General features: G+C 41.2%; 1 protein-coding gene across 8 annotated transcripts in view; it reads left to right on the top strand.

The window, feature by feature from the left end:
* ENOX1 (ecto-NOX disulfide-thiol exchanger 1) overlaps window positions 1-14,866 on the top strand; it is a 612,162-nt gene that overhangs the window by 336,189 nt on the left and 261,107 nt on the right. For 4 of the 8 annotated variants that reach the window (XM_061170741.1, XM_061170740.1, XM_061170738.1 and 1 more), the window contains exon 5: window positions 3,872-4,018. The exons of 2 other annotated variants lie outside the window; for them this stretch is intronic. In XM_061170741.1, coding sequence (XP_061026724.1) covers window positions 3,931-4,018 — 88 coding nt within the window. In that variant the 5' untranslated portion in view covers window positions 3,872-3,930. Of the gene's footprint in view, window positions 1-3,871; window positions 4,019-11,080; window positions 11,272-14,866 lie in introns of those variants that run through there. 2 more of the 8 variants (XM_061170739.1, XM_061170744.1) reach the window with 1 other exon arrangement.

Below are 14,866 nucleotides of genomic sequence, written 5' to 3'. Positions count from 1 at the left end.
AGTGGATGCTTTGGTGATCAGCTGCTCAAGACATTGACGGTACCATATAGATGAAATGTTAAACTGTACTTAGAAATATCTGGTTTCACTGGAATGGCGATAGATTTTTCTCCCACTCTAAAAGTTATATGCTGCTATAGGAGAAAGCATCAATAAATAAAACTTCCCACACGTCACGTTTACCCTTTTTTCCTTAACCAAACGTTTACGTGAAGTAGTAAAACTCAGAGCAGCGTATTATAGAATGAGAAACTGCGGATCAGCTCATCTGTCTTTTCCAAAATATGCTAATATTTTGGGGGAAAAAAATGGGGAGGATTTGTACACGGAGAAGTTTGTAATATGCCAGGTAAAACAAAATCAAACTGCTGCCTTAAATGGGGGAGGGGGCAAGCATGGGATGAAGGGTCATATTCCAAAATTATCCAGCCACAGAACTCTTTATTGTGAACATCTGGAGGGACGTCATCCAACCTCCTACTTTTATAGTTAAATAAACTACAAAAAGGTTAAGGAACTGATCCAAAGTCAAATACTTTGTTTAACTTTTTTTCCAGGCCTCCTCCCCACACCCCTACTTTCACATTGCTTTCCCTAATTGCCCGTAAGAACTTCCCCATTGCTCTTCAGTGGCTGACAAGTTGCTTCTAGTTGACCAGCATACCAGTGATCTGATGCCTAAAAATGGAAGTGAAAACTGTTTACTTAGAAAGTGTATTTTTAGAGTTAAGGCGTCAATATCTTCTCATGTTCTGATTTTAATAGCTTTTATTTATTGGACACCTACAACATGTCAGGTTCTTTATATGCATTTTACAATTTCATCCATATAACAACCTGCAAAATAGATAATAGTATGTCCATTTTCCTTGTGGGGAGGTTATCAGCTCCCTGAAGGTCATACATTCAATAAGTGGAAGAGTTGGGATGCAAAACAAGGTCAATCTGACTACAAAGTTTTTCATCTTATCAAGCTCAAAGATGTGATTACAGCTACATTAGAAGCATTCCTGTTGACAACATGGTTAACTTTTTAAAAGCTTATTGGCCCATAATTGAGTGTGGCACAGAATAAAGAGGATTACATAATTTTAGGTAGACAAATTTGTAAGAAATATACTCAGAAAAATAAAAATACATTCAACTAATATATTAAAAGGATAACCAGCAAGCTGACTTAAATTTGTTTGGGGGATGAGGTGAGGAATGCATATATATATATGCAATAAAAAGGTGAGTGCATAATTGGAAGGTGATTTGTGTATGTAATTGTGAGAATTTCTTATGTGGATAGTTTCTTGCTGGATAATGGTGATTTTTTTTATATGAATTTTGGGTGCAAGTTGTTGAATGAATAGCTGGAGTTTCACAGCTAATGTTCAGGGCAGAAATTATTCAACTGCCTTCCAAGTGAGTGATCATTGTTTAGTTATCTTAAAGGCAGATGATTTTCTGCAGTCTCTTTTCTTATTTAATAAACTTACATAGCTTTTCTTAAAATGGTTATTTATTTAGGCCAATCCTCTCACTATTCTATTTTTAAATCATTTTCTTGATGTCTGTTTCTTTCTTTTTTCCCTCCCCCATCCCTCCATCTCTCCCTCCTTCCTTCCCTTCCCTCCCTTCCTTCCCTTCCCTCCCTCCCTCCTACCCTCCCTCCCTCCTTCCTTCCTTCCCTCCCTCCCTCCCTTCCTTCCTTCCTTCCTTCATATTTAAAAATTGATGTGGCATCTGCCTCAAATTGACTATTGGTCGGAATTTCTAGAGCCAAGATAATAATGAGATTCTATAAAGATAAATTTATGGAGGAGTTTAACTCACTTTGCCTGGTACTCGCTAGAAAGTCACAGAGAATTAAAATGATTTCAGTAATATCCTACCTGAAAGTATTACAGTTGTTACATAGTTAGTAGTTGATTTAGGGCAACACCTAAAGTTCTCTGGATAAACTTTCTAGAGTGAAGTACATAATAAGTACTTAAGTACAAAGTAAAATTTATAAGACTGGTAACTTGTCGTTCTGTCAGATTGAACACATGCATTTATATCTTCTTATTCCAAAAATCTCCCTAAAATTTCAGCAAAGAATTTAAAAAAAGCTATACACAGATTGAGAGCGAGAGAGAACAGAGGGGGAGGTGGTACTAAACAAGAGATGTCAGCAAACTTTGGGAAGATGGCCCAGTGATGGAGGGGGAGTGGCTGAGGGGTACTGAGAGAAGCCCGCAGGTTCATTCTGCAGGACCCTGGGGAGACTTAAGAAGGGTGTGAGGGTGAGCCTGGAAAAGGGGGGACTAGTTCACAGTAGTTACAGAGTAGTTAGTAGTCAGTAGTACTTAGTGGAATGGAGTGCAGGGAATAGCTCGGCCCTGTTCCTCTCCCACCCTCGCACTGCCACTACCAAGTCTCCATCCCTGCTGGAGGCTTGAGGCATGGTCTTGGGCTAAATTGAATCAGAGATGCTCTGGACTCAGGGAAACGAGGCCCAGGATAGAGAGGTGAAACCAGGGGAATTAAGTGAAACTCTGTAGAGTAAACAGGTGAGACCCTCCTGGACTGTTCTACAATGTAGCTCCCAAAGCACCTGTAGCCAGGGACAGGCTCTTTATTTTGTTATTTGATTTTTATTTTATATTGGAGCATAGCTGATTAACAATGTTGTGTTAGTTTCAGGCATACAGCAAAGTGATTTGGTTATACATATACATGTATCTATTCTTTTCCAAATTCTTTTGGGACAGGCTCTTTAGACAGGAGTTTAAAAGATTCTTATCTAGAGAAACTGAATGACTCAAAGAAATGACCTGACTGGCATTTGGAGTCCCTATCGGAATGGCTAGATTCCTACCCAGTTACCTCATGGGACGCCTACCAGGTGACAGGCACATCCTGCCAGGGTTTCTAATCAGTTGTGTAGGGACTCACTGTACCTAAATGTAAGTAAATTCTATATTTTCTTTATATATAAGTGTTACATATATATGTGAAAGTCTTAAATATAAATGAATAGTGAGAGGATCACCAGATATTTGAGTATGGCTCCCAACAGAAAATACAGAGTAAAATATCGAGATCAAAACAGAGAGAAACGGGTTGGGGGGCTTGGAAAAACATAGATAATCAAGAAGCGAAAGAAGAGCTTTTAAAAATCTATAATATCTTCAGAAAGATGGGAGACAATATTATATCCATGAAATAAAAGGTAAATTCTATAAAAAAGAAACACTCAGAAAATAAGAAAGAGATCTTGGAAATTAAACTCAGAGTTAAAAAAAAAAAAAAATTCAGAGGTGTAAAAGGTAAAGTCAAGCAAACTTTCTAGAAAGCAGATTAACAGGCAAAGATGGATAGTGGGGTGGGAAAAAGAAGGTAAAAAAGGTATTGGATCAGTCCACAAGGTTCAGCATTTCTCTACAGAGGTTCCAAAAGGAGAAAATAGATAAAATGGTGGGGAGACAAGTATCAAAGAATAATTCAAGAAAAATTGCAAACCAGAACAACAGGAATTTCCAACTTTAAAGGGAAGAGAAAGTGCCCAGAACAATGGATAAGAAAATATCCTCATTAAGGTTTCTTTACTATGAGATTTCAGAAAACCAGGGACTAAAGAGAAGATTCCTAAACCTTCCAGAGAAATAAAACAGGTCACAGATAAAAAAGCAGGAGAACCAGTGGCCTCAGACTTCTTAACTGCAACACTGGATGCTAGAAGACAGTGAAACTCAGCCTGCAAAATTCTGAGGGGAACGAATTTTTACTTAGTATTAAATGACAAGCTTAATTAGCAAGCACGCGTGAGAGTAGAATTAAGACTTTTTCAGACACGCAAGGAAGGTCTCAACAAACTTACCTCCCATGTACCTTTTCTTAGGAAGCTACTAGAGAATGAGCTCCACAAAAATGAGGACGTAAACCAAGAAAGAGGAAACCATGGGATCCAGGAAGCGGGGGACCCAACACAGGCGAGAGGCACAGGGATTTCGCAAGATGGTGTTAAAAAGAAGCCCCAGGACAACAGGTGGGCAGCTGGCCTGGGAAACCACTAGACTGGACGGACTCAATGGTAGGCTTGTGGAGGGAAAAACAGATCTCAGAGATTCATTGGTTGAGTTGCTCACGCCAAAAATGGTTTTAGTAGGGCTTTTATAGTTCCTTTGACAAGGTCAAGAGTGATTAGTAATAGATACACACAAAAAGGAAGGAAGAAAAAGGTAGCACCAGGAAAAAAATATTGAACAAGCTAGGAAGTGCGTTCTTATACTGCGTGGCTCGGTAGTAAACAATATTACGTGGTCACAACAATGTAAACATAGACTATCGATTTAACCCCAAATTGCAGTTTAATCAACTGGAAAGATGGGGGAGGAACGCTTGTTGGGAGGTGGTGATGGTGTAACAGTGTCAAGTTTTCCTCATTTTGCAGAGTAGTAAGACGTTAGATAATCTCTAAAAATGATCATTTAAGAAATATCAGTGTACATATATCACTTAAATATATGGAATCAAATATCAGAATTGAAAGTTAAAAGTGGTGTCCTTTCTTTCCCATGACAGGATTCAACCTCCTTGACGGGGGAGAGCTGGGTTAGACTTACTGGTTAGTCTTCCTGCCCTGGGCCAGCCCGTAGATTAACCAAACTTGAGAGCAACTGCTTGGGGCAAAAGTCTTACCCGTATAGGAGGCTACTCGCTCTGGCAAATCATTATCTTTCATAGTAAAAGCAAACCACAAACAAAAAAGGGGTTTCTGAGGAGCCAGGAGTGGGTGGTGGAGACAGGTGGGGATGGCTGGTTTTGATTATAGGCCTCTTACGGAGTACTTGCTTTCTTAAGCTACAGGCGTATATTACTTTGATAAGTATTAAGTTGGTTTTTTAAATTACTGGAATTGGAAGCAGAGGTTATAAAACCAAAGTGCGCAGTACCCCTCCGCCCCATAAAAGCAAAAACAGAAAAAGAGGAAGAGGTTGATGGTGCTTTTCTTGACATCTTTCAAGACTCATTTATTTATCTCATATCTGATTGCAAGGTGGGAGCCTCAGAACCCTCTGCCAGTCTCACTCCAACCAACATCTCCTGTCATCTGCGACCACCCCCCATATTCTGTGTTTAAGCTCTAGTGGGCCACTTCGTGTTCCCTTTATAATACCTGTATTTTCCCTCACCTGGGCCTTTGCTTGCTGTGCAGTTATATTCACCTTCCATTCATACATGTTCCCAAAACACACACACACACACACACACACACACACACACACACACACACACATCCCTTCCCAAAGTCCCCTGGTTCCACCTGCATCCCTACCTGTTTATATCTCAGCCAGGATCCCTCTCTGGATCATAGCATCCTCCCCTTTCCTTTAATTTCTGTTACATTGTCCTTGGCACCACTAACTGATCACACATTGCTTTCAATCACGGTCATTTTTTCCCTTGTCCAGTCTTTGTTAAGAGCTAGCTGGTGACAAGGGCAGGAACCATACTGCACAGATATTTATTCCTCCTACAGAGCCCGGCAGAGTGCTGACATAATCCAGGTACTGCCCCAGATAATAATTAAATGCATAAATGAATCTTTCATTAAATGTGAAATATGTTCAGTCATATGGCCCAATGCTAAACATCTGTATCCATGTAAATAAATATTACTAGAAGGTAAGGAGTTTTTGTTCTTATTGTTTTAAGGAAGCTTACGTGCTTTCTCCTAAAAGAGGAAGATTGTACTCAGAGCCCAGATGGTTAACTGCTCCCTAAAATTTGTGCTTGTGCTTCCTTTGTGGGGAATGTGGTAAACTTGTCACCTGGAGGGTTTGTATTTGACTCCGTAGGGGTTACAGGGTAGCCTGGCATTGAGGAAAATGTTGCAAGTAGGTTGTCGCCTTGCCCTCAGGGTAGAGAAGCTCCTAGACACCCCCCTGCACCTGGTGGATGTAGCCCTGCCTAAGATGTGGCAGAAGGAAAACCGCTAATATGAAGCAGGCATTCAGTGAATACTCAGTTATAACATGGTCACCTGGTCGAGTGGCACACTAGGGCTCCCAGCCACAGCTTCACGTCTAATTGCTCTTTCTACTTCATCAGGCTTTATACCATGCTCCCCAAATCTCCTTATGACCAAACGATCACCTAATAAGTTCAATAACAAGCTTAATCTAAAACATTCCCTTTGCTTAAGTAACAGAATGCCCATCAGTATTATGGTATATGCACCCAGTGGAGTACTATGGAGCCATTAATAAGAATGAGGTAGATCTTTAAGTTGTGATACGGCAAGGGCTTTAACATATATTAATTACTAAAGGAAAAAGTAAATGTGGAATAGGATGACCTCCTTCATGTCTCTACTCAAATACCATCTTTTCCATGAGGCCTTCCTTAACCACTGCATTTATAATTGCAAACGTTCCCCGCGCACCACCCCCAACTCCACCAGCTTTTTCTTCATTATCATTTATCCTTATTTGACATAATGTTTATTTCACTCTTTTGTTTATGATCTAGCTCCCCTACTGGAATGTGAGGTGCATGAGGGATGTTGCATGTTTTACTTACTCCTTATCCCCCTGGAAAAATGAATGGCTGGGTGAATGAATTTGTATGAAAAAGTTTATTATTTGCATAGAAGGTTACTATTTGCCCAGAATTTCTAGAAGGCTACCCAAACCTAACGGTAGTTCTCTCTGCGCAATAGAAATGGAAGCACAAGGGAGGAAGGCAGACTTTTGTTGTTTATATCTTACCATGGACACGTGTCACTTTTTAAAATAAAGACACTAGTGTAATAGGGAATCCCATGTGAAGTGTTTCTCGAATAGCTATAATAAAATATAAGTTATTTAGTCAGCACCATTTATTTCTGGTCCTGAAATAATGAACATCATTCAGAATTTCTCTTCTGTTCAGAATTCAAGTTGTAAATGGTCCATGATTCAAGTCCACACTTTACATTTTACGAAGCCTTTACCAACAGAGACATTTTATTTTCCACTGGAGTGGAACCATCTGTACGTATGTTGTGGTGGGAAAAAATTCGGGTTTTGGGCCAGATACATTTGTATCTTCTGACTTTCAGCTAAGTGACCTGGGCAGGTTACTTAACTACCCTGAGTCTCAGTTCCCTTCCCTGTAACACTGGGATAATTTTCCTAAGAGCAAAGGATGTTGTCCAAGCAAAACAAGATGAAGTCTGTGTATTCAGGGCCTAGCAGTATCTGGTTCAAAGCAGGGTTCGGCAAGTGTCAGGTTCTTCCCTTTTCCCTGCAGAAGGTGACCAAGGGATATTCTTATCCCTAACTACTCAAAGCATGGCCCCAACATCACCAAGGACTTTATTAGAAATGCAAAATCTCAGGACTTCCCTGGTGGTCCAGTGGTTAAGACTCCATGCTTCCACTGCAGAGGCTGCGGGTTTGATCCCTAGTGGGGGAAGTTACCCATGCCATGGGGTGTGGCCAAAAAAAAAAAAAAAAAAAAGCAAAATCTCAAGCCCCACCTGACCTAATGAATCAGAACCTGTAGTTTAACAAGATACCCAGGTGATTCCTATGCACATTAAAGTTTGAGAAGCTCTGTTTTTATGCTTCTTAGGAGTGTTTCAGACAGGCTTGTATTAATTTTATCTTCTGTATTTTATAAGATGTATTTTGACATCTTAGAGTCTTGCAGATGCCAAGGAGGCACTGCCCTTCCCAGGGTTAGCTAATTCCTAGAGACAGCAAACAGCTTGCCTGGGAGCACACCTTAGATTGCCAAGTGAACCAATCCTGAGGCCATGTCCACACCTGCCCCTTTTTATCAGGCCCCTGCAGTCCAGAACACTATCCCCCTGCCCTAAATCACGCCAGGGCCAGGTACTGGACAATTAGGAATCATCCCTGTGCCCCAGAACGCACTGAAATTATTTAAGCTATCCAGTCCTAAACCTTCTTGCCCTGCAGAAACCACAGGAAAGGCTTTTGCCCACGTTTTTTTCCTTATTTCCTCTCCTCCTGAGCAACCCTGGTACCTCTCCATGTGGCCCTGCATGGCCTGATGTGGCACTTCATGCCTCTTCCTCTTGGAAACTATATGTAACCAACTGTCTTTTCTATGGCAAGCATCTCCTAACCTGTTCGCCATACCATACCTGAATAAAACCACAACCCTGGATACATTTTAAAACAGGGTTGCCGGGTTAAATGCCACTTTTAAACTTTTTTCCCGGGTTGAATGCCACTTGCAAGTCCTTCCCATTCACCTTGCCAACTTTGGTTTCATTTGGAGAAGCGTGAGGGTGCCCAGCAGAGCCAGATGTTCTGGTGGGGCATGACTAACAGGCTGAAACACAGGAGGATGCTAAGCCACCTCATCAGCCTGAACTTACTGTTAAATAAAGATGATCAGATAGCCATGAACAAGGTTGTACATCGGCTTAATGCAGTCTGACTACATTGAATGCCAATAATGGTCCTTAAGCACAAGCTTTGTACACTCCAGAAACTGTTATTACAAATGATTAAGACCTATATACATTAATATGTATAAAATAGATAACTAATAAGAACCCGCTGTATAAAAAAATAAAATTCAAAAAAAAAATAGTAAAGAGTAAACAAAACAAAACAAAACAAATGATTAAGACCTCCAAGAGCATGGAACCGTTTGAATTGAAACAAACTTATTTACAGTGTTCTGAGATGTCAAGGAAACGAATGAAAACCTGCCATCCACATGCATTTATTTCTTCTCTGTGGCTTCTTAATATGGTGTATACGTTTTAGGTAGAAATAACTCCTACCAGGGAGCGGCTGTCATGTCACCAAGCAGCTTCCCTTCCCACATTTGCATTTACCTCTTGTCTCTTCTGTTTTGAAAAGAATCTTGATATACGGAAGTGAGCTAACTGAAGCTGAAGTTAATAAAAGCAAATATTAAAAGAACATGAAAGGGACTTTTCTCCCTATGACTCAAAGAAAAAAAATGCAATAAGGAATATCTATTTCAGAAATATTCCACATGTGTTAGATAAGATAACGAGAACAGAAGATAATAATTTCATAGTAACTTTTCCCTTACAAAAATTTGTACTACAATTTTATTAAGGAATTAGGATTTGATTAGCAACTTTTAATTAGAAATATTAGACAAGGAAATTTTTATGACTATCAGTTTTGCTTCCATAAAAAAATAAACCCACACACACAAAAGTAACTATGTGAGGTGATGGATATGTTATTAACTTTATTGTGGTAATCATTTCACAATATATGTGTATTGATGAAAAGTTAATCAACAGTCAATCTAAGAAAAAATTGTAAATTTTATTCAAACCAACCTGAGGATTATAACTCGAGAGACAGTGTCTCAGAGAGCTCTGAGAACTGTTCCGAAGAGGTAAAGGGGGAAGGTCAGTGTATATGTGATTTTGGAGAAGGGGGTACATGCAATCAAGCACACGTCTTGGTAGAAGGTTACTGCTCTTTGTAAGGAGCAGATATAGTTAATGGTTTTAGTGATTTTCTAAGTATGGGAAGATGCAAGAAACTGAGCTCATAAAATTTTCTCCTGAAAATATCAGCTATCTAAGGGTCAGTTCTGCCAGTTTTCCTAGACCACAAAGTACTGCATCCTGATCTTTGCCCTGAATTCCTTTCAGGGTGTATTGTAGGTCAGCGACTGCAGTGGTTAATGACTTGAGTCTTGTAGAACTGGATGGTGAACAACATTCTTTATTTTACAGTCCCCTCCTTTTCAGTCTTAATTTCTACCAAGGTTTTGGAGGCATACCATGACCAATTTGTCCCACTATGCTAGGAATGCTCATTCCCAGGTAAGGCAAGTGTTTCGTTGATGGACCACTCAGTGTGCTATTACTGGACTAGGCCCTGTTAACAGTAGCCAAAAGCCCCATTTTATAGGTAAAGGAACTGAGACTCTGTTACGGTCCAGGAGATGGTTCCCTCTTGTTGTTTCTTTCCACATCTAGGGTTGCACTATTAGCATCATGGATCTTACAGAACTCTGTATTTGGTCAATTGTTTCAAGTCACCTCGTCATCATTATTTCTTACCAGAGGCTCAGTGACACATTTGGTAATGCAAGAAACAATAATCTTGGAAAACAGGCAGAATACAAGTAATACAATACAAGTAATACAAGAATACAAGTAATACAGCTAGTAACATTAATAAGGTCATAAGTATTTAAGCTAAGGACTTCCATTAGGGGGGGCCCAGTATCTCCTCAGTCTTTTGACCAATGTGGTCTGCACCAAACGCTGTCTTTAAGGGGAATGATATATTGGCTTTGTATCAATACATAAAGTTCAGCAGAGATGTCTGTACATACAAGGCGAGTGGCGGGTCATCCTGACCCCTTACGGGATTGAGACAGGAATGTTATCTTCCAAGGAGTTACATGGCTGGTGCTAGAAGAAGAGAAATTGATCTTTATGGTTGAGCCGGCCTTTCTGCCATTGGGGAGGTCTGGTTAATGCATAAAGCAGATGTACAGTGCACACCAGAGGGGCGAGAGGAGGCCCAAACGGGCAGAGAAGAAATTTTCTGTTTAAATTTTTCTGATTTTGCCTTCAAATATGAATTTTTATTTCATCATATGTATATCAAATCATCATGTTAAATGCATGTTATACAATTTTATTTCTCAATTATACTTTGATAACGCTGGGAGGGGAAAAAACTTATTTGTCATGACGATAAAAAGAAACTTTGGCTACAGATATCAGGATTTTGCTTTCCATACCTGGCCCTATCAGATTCAACATTACTGCCCGAGCAGTGTCTAAAATTTGACTTGTGGTGTGGCCTGCACAAACGACAGCGTCCCCTGAAACCACCTGCTTGTTTCTCAGTAGGTATTTTGTTTGATTGCTCCTTGACCCTTTTCCAAGAAACCTAATTTGCCCAAGGGAGTCTCACACAGGAAAAGAGTGTTTGCATCTGCTTAGGGAAATGTACCTGAAATAATGACTTATTTAGAACGAGTAACAGAATGGAATGGAATGGATTGATAAGCCAGTTTGAGCAGGCAGAGAGCAACCCAGGCCCTCGTAACTCTTATAAAAGGAGTCCTGCAGCAAAGCGGTTTGCCCAGACCGCCTGCCAAGACCCATCTCCCTTCAAGGAACATTGTCTCTGTAAACTCCGTGCAAAATTCTGACTCCTACAAACGCCTCGAGGCACGCTCTCTCAAGTTCCACTTCTACTTCTAAGATGGTGCGGATTTCTCGGTTCAGCCCTGCAGACCCCAGGGTAGAAATTGCTCTCCGAGGTACGTTACCCATTTTAAACTTCCTCGAGTCCTTCAGATGACTGCAGAGTGCTGGGTGGTGGTAGTGCTGTGCCCGGAAGTTAAGGCACTTCCTTGGTGGCCAGGAGAGGTGGCGGGTGTGCTGAGGCCTGGCTTCCCCCAAGGGAGAGTTGGACTCAGCTTCTTTCTCACTTAAAATGAACGAGGCAGTCAGAAGTAGGGAGTAGGGAGCTGACATCCATCTAGCAGAATGAAGGATGAAGTGAAGCAAAGAAAAAAGAAGAAAAGAGAAGGAACCAGAACATTGCCCCTGCATGGCTCTTTTGCGCTGCTCCATTTCCCATTTCTGTTGCTTTGTCTTTTTCTCTTCACTTGTCTGCCAAGAAGTTATAGTTGATTTGTTTATAACCATAGCCTCAAGGTTGGCAGCTCTGAAATGTCAGAGGTGACAACGGAAAGCTTCTTAAAATAAATTTTGAAAATATGCAACTAGATTAATTTCTTTCCATCTTAATGTTTCTCCACTATTTAATACCAAAAAAAAACAAAAACAAAAACCCACAGCTCAACCATTGACCATATTTCAGTTAGCAAGTTTAAGCTTAAATAAAGTTCTGTTTATGCAGAGTGGTAATGAGATCTTCCCTTTTTAAAAAAAATTTTTAAATCTATCTTTGCACAATTAGCAAATTATTAAATGACCTTTCCTTCAAAGTCTGCAAGCACTTGCTTGTTTCCACTAGTAAGAGAACATGTTTTACAAGGTTCACGTTGATTAATTGACAAATGCTGATAAAATCAAAGCAGGGCTAAAATGCAGTTCACCAGCATTTTAAATTACGTTTGTTCAATAATGTTTCAAGTGCCTATACATTTATGGTTCACCTTTCAATAAATATTACTCTCGTAATTGAAACATCTGTTGTGGAAACGTATGTCTGAAGATGACTATCAGGGACCCCAGCTAGGACTAAACATTTCTATATCTGTATATGCTTTTCTGCTCAATTAAAAGCACTGATTGCTGTGAGCACTTTAAAGATGGATGCTTTATATTTTATGTGAAATGAACACTAACACATTTTAATATATTTTGAAATTCAAGTACCCTTGATTGACCTAAGTATAGTGTTCCATACATTCATAGAGAGCTTAAACCATAAAAATAAATAAAGAAATGCTCTAAACTACTAGCCTTACGCCATTCACTGAAAGCATGGCATTCTTAGCTCATTGCCACCCAGCTGTTTTGGCAGCTCTGCTGGGCTCCGTTAGAGGGCCTGTAGCTTGGCTGTTTCACACTCAGATGTGTTTCAGACATCGAAGATGCTTGGCCAAACCCAGATTCCTGTTTCTTGCTTATAAGTAGCTGTCCAGTAGAATCTCTTGCATCCCAGGTCAAACCTGAAGGTGCCGAGGATCCCAGCAGGAGAAAACGTACGTTAGGTCATAGACTGTCTTGCAGAGTTCCCACACCCATCCTGTCGTGGTCCTTACTCACTGGATAGACTCAGAGATTCTGGTGCCTCAAGAACACCCTAGCATGTAGATTCAGGGCTCCAACCAATCTGACAGTTTTGTCTGGGGCATCTTCAAAAGTCCTGCCTCATCCCAATTCTTGGGAAATTAGATATCCTCCAAAAGTGCCTTTGACATACTCTTCTCAACAAAGTCATTCTAACTCAGCAAATATTTGCCAATTCTGCTAGATGCCAGGCCCTGCGCTGGGCCCTGGGGATGCAGATATAAACCCAGACAGACTCTCTATCCTGAGGGAGCTTGCAATATCCAATCATAACTGTCAACATTTGCAATTTGTTATTTGAGAGATGTCTTTACATAGTTTGCAAAATTTTTTTGAGTCCCCATAGGATGCCAGGCACCACTCTAGGTCTTCAGTAAATATACTAAATGTTTTCTTTGTCTGGTAATTATCAGAGACCACTATGTTCTGGTGGCCCCCTGAGGCAAATCTCATTTGTGAGTCTTCTGTGGGGACTACCTCAGTTGCTGGTTACCAGGTAACAGTTGTACTCAAGAGTACCATAGCTTCCAGACCTGGATTGGTCAGTGGAACTGAGCTGAGACCATCACTCTGAACTCAAAGGATGTGCCGCCCTCAGGATGGGCGTGAAGATCCTGGAGCAGGAATGTGGGGCTGGTGATAACGGACTTAAGGACAATTTGGGCCACTTAGAATCAAGCTGATTTGGGAATGTAGAGGCACATTAAACTGACAAGCCAGGGCAGAGGGCTGGACAGAAGTCACACTGGGCCAGTAAATGGTAGAATTCCAAGTGACTGGCTAGAAGGTAAGGACAGAAGGCAGACTAGCGGAGGCAACTTCTTAGAACAGATCAGAGCAGGTGAGTTGTTGGAGCCGGCAGCCCAGCCAGCACGTGAGCATTCCAGAACCTCAGCCACTGCTGCTGACATGGGTCCAGCCATCACGAGAATGAGGCATAAAGATGATAAAACAGGGAGAAAACCTCTTCCATTGAACTTGGTCACAGGAAGTAAAATGTGCTTCTAGTCACCTAGGTCACAGGCTGAGAGCAGACCAGGCAGCGTGGCAGAGAATTTCTGAGTTTGGGCTCATTACGTTCTCTCAGCCCAGACATCATTAAGACAGTGTCTGGCATGCGGTAGACACCGTTCTGCCAAACTGACCTGCGTCCTGAGAGGGAGGCAGGTTCCAAAATGAAGGGGTTTGTACATGGCAATATTATAAAAATTAAACTGCCCTGGCACTTAATGGAGACCAAAGAAAAGCCACAGGAGAAAGTCAAACACATGAGGAGGAGGACCTTTTGTCTAAATGATACATGCATTGCCCCTGTATTGCAGTTGTTCCCTCCTTTGGTTTCTTTCCTGTGGGGTGGCATTTAGCAAGGAGAGGACAGAGCTGCACAGAACCTGGGAAGTTGGCAGTGTGTGTGGTGAGCTGTGAGCTGCTCGGAGATGATTTCCTTGTGGGAGCATTTGGAAAGAAAGAAATGAAGAGGCAAGGGTGGAGGACTGAAGCCCTGCAGAGATCCCAGGTTTAAGTCTGCGAGATGCCAGAATTGGGTGACTTGCTTGCAGCTCACCCAGGATCCCTTCTGATCTTCCCTCGGGAAGGTACTGCCTGCCCGTCTCCATCGCCCAGAGGCTCTTTTATGTTGATGGCGATAGCCACCAGTCAAAAGAGTAGGAAAGATTATTCCTTGTGACCTTAATAAAAGTCCTGTCGTGCTAGTGTTGTGCATCACACATGGAAGCTGTAAAACACAGTCTTTTTCAAAATGTCCTACGTCACCAAGTTGGGCGGGTGGGACATGACAAAGACCCCCTCGGACAGCAGTTATGCCCACTGCCATTCTGACCCCTGAAGCCATGAAGGACCACAGAGCCATTGCTCCCTCTGCACTCCTGAACCAATATTCCCTGTCTTGACACTAGATGGGGCATTGTTATTATTACAGTGGCTCTCAAATGTGAATATGTAAAACCCAGAAGGATGAAAACATTTCTTTAGAACATCGTATTGTGCTGCCGAATCAGAGAACACTGGGAGAGGAAAGCCAATGCAGAGTGTGTAATCCAAACACTGGCTTTTCCTTTCCACCTGAGAAAA

The sequence above is a fragment of the Eubalaena glacialis genome, chromosome 16 (genome assembly GCF_028564815.1).
Source record: "Eubalaena glacialis isolate mEubGla1 chromosome 16, mEubGla1.1.hap2.+ XY, whole genome shotgun sequence".
NCBI lineage: Eukaryota > Metazoa > Chordata > Mammalia > Artiodactyla > Balaenidae > Eubalaena > Eubalaena glacialis.
This window is presented reverse-complemented; position numbering and strand designations above follow the sequence as displayed.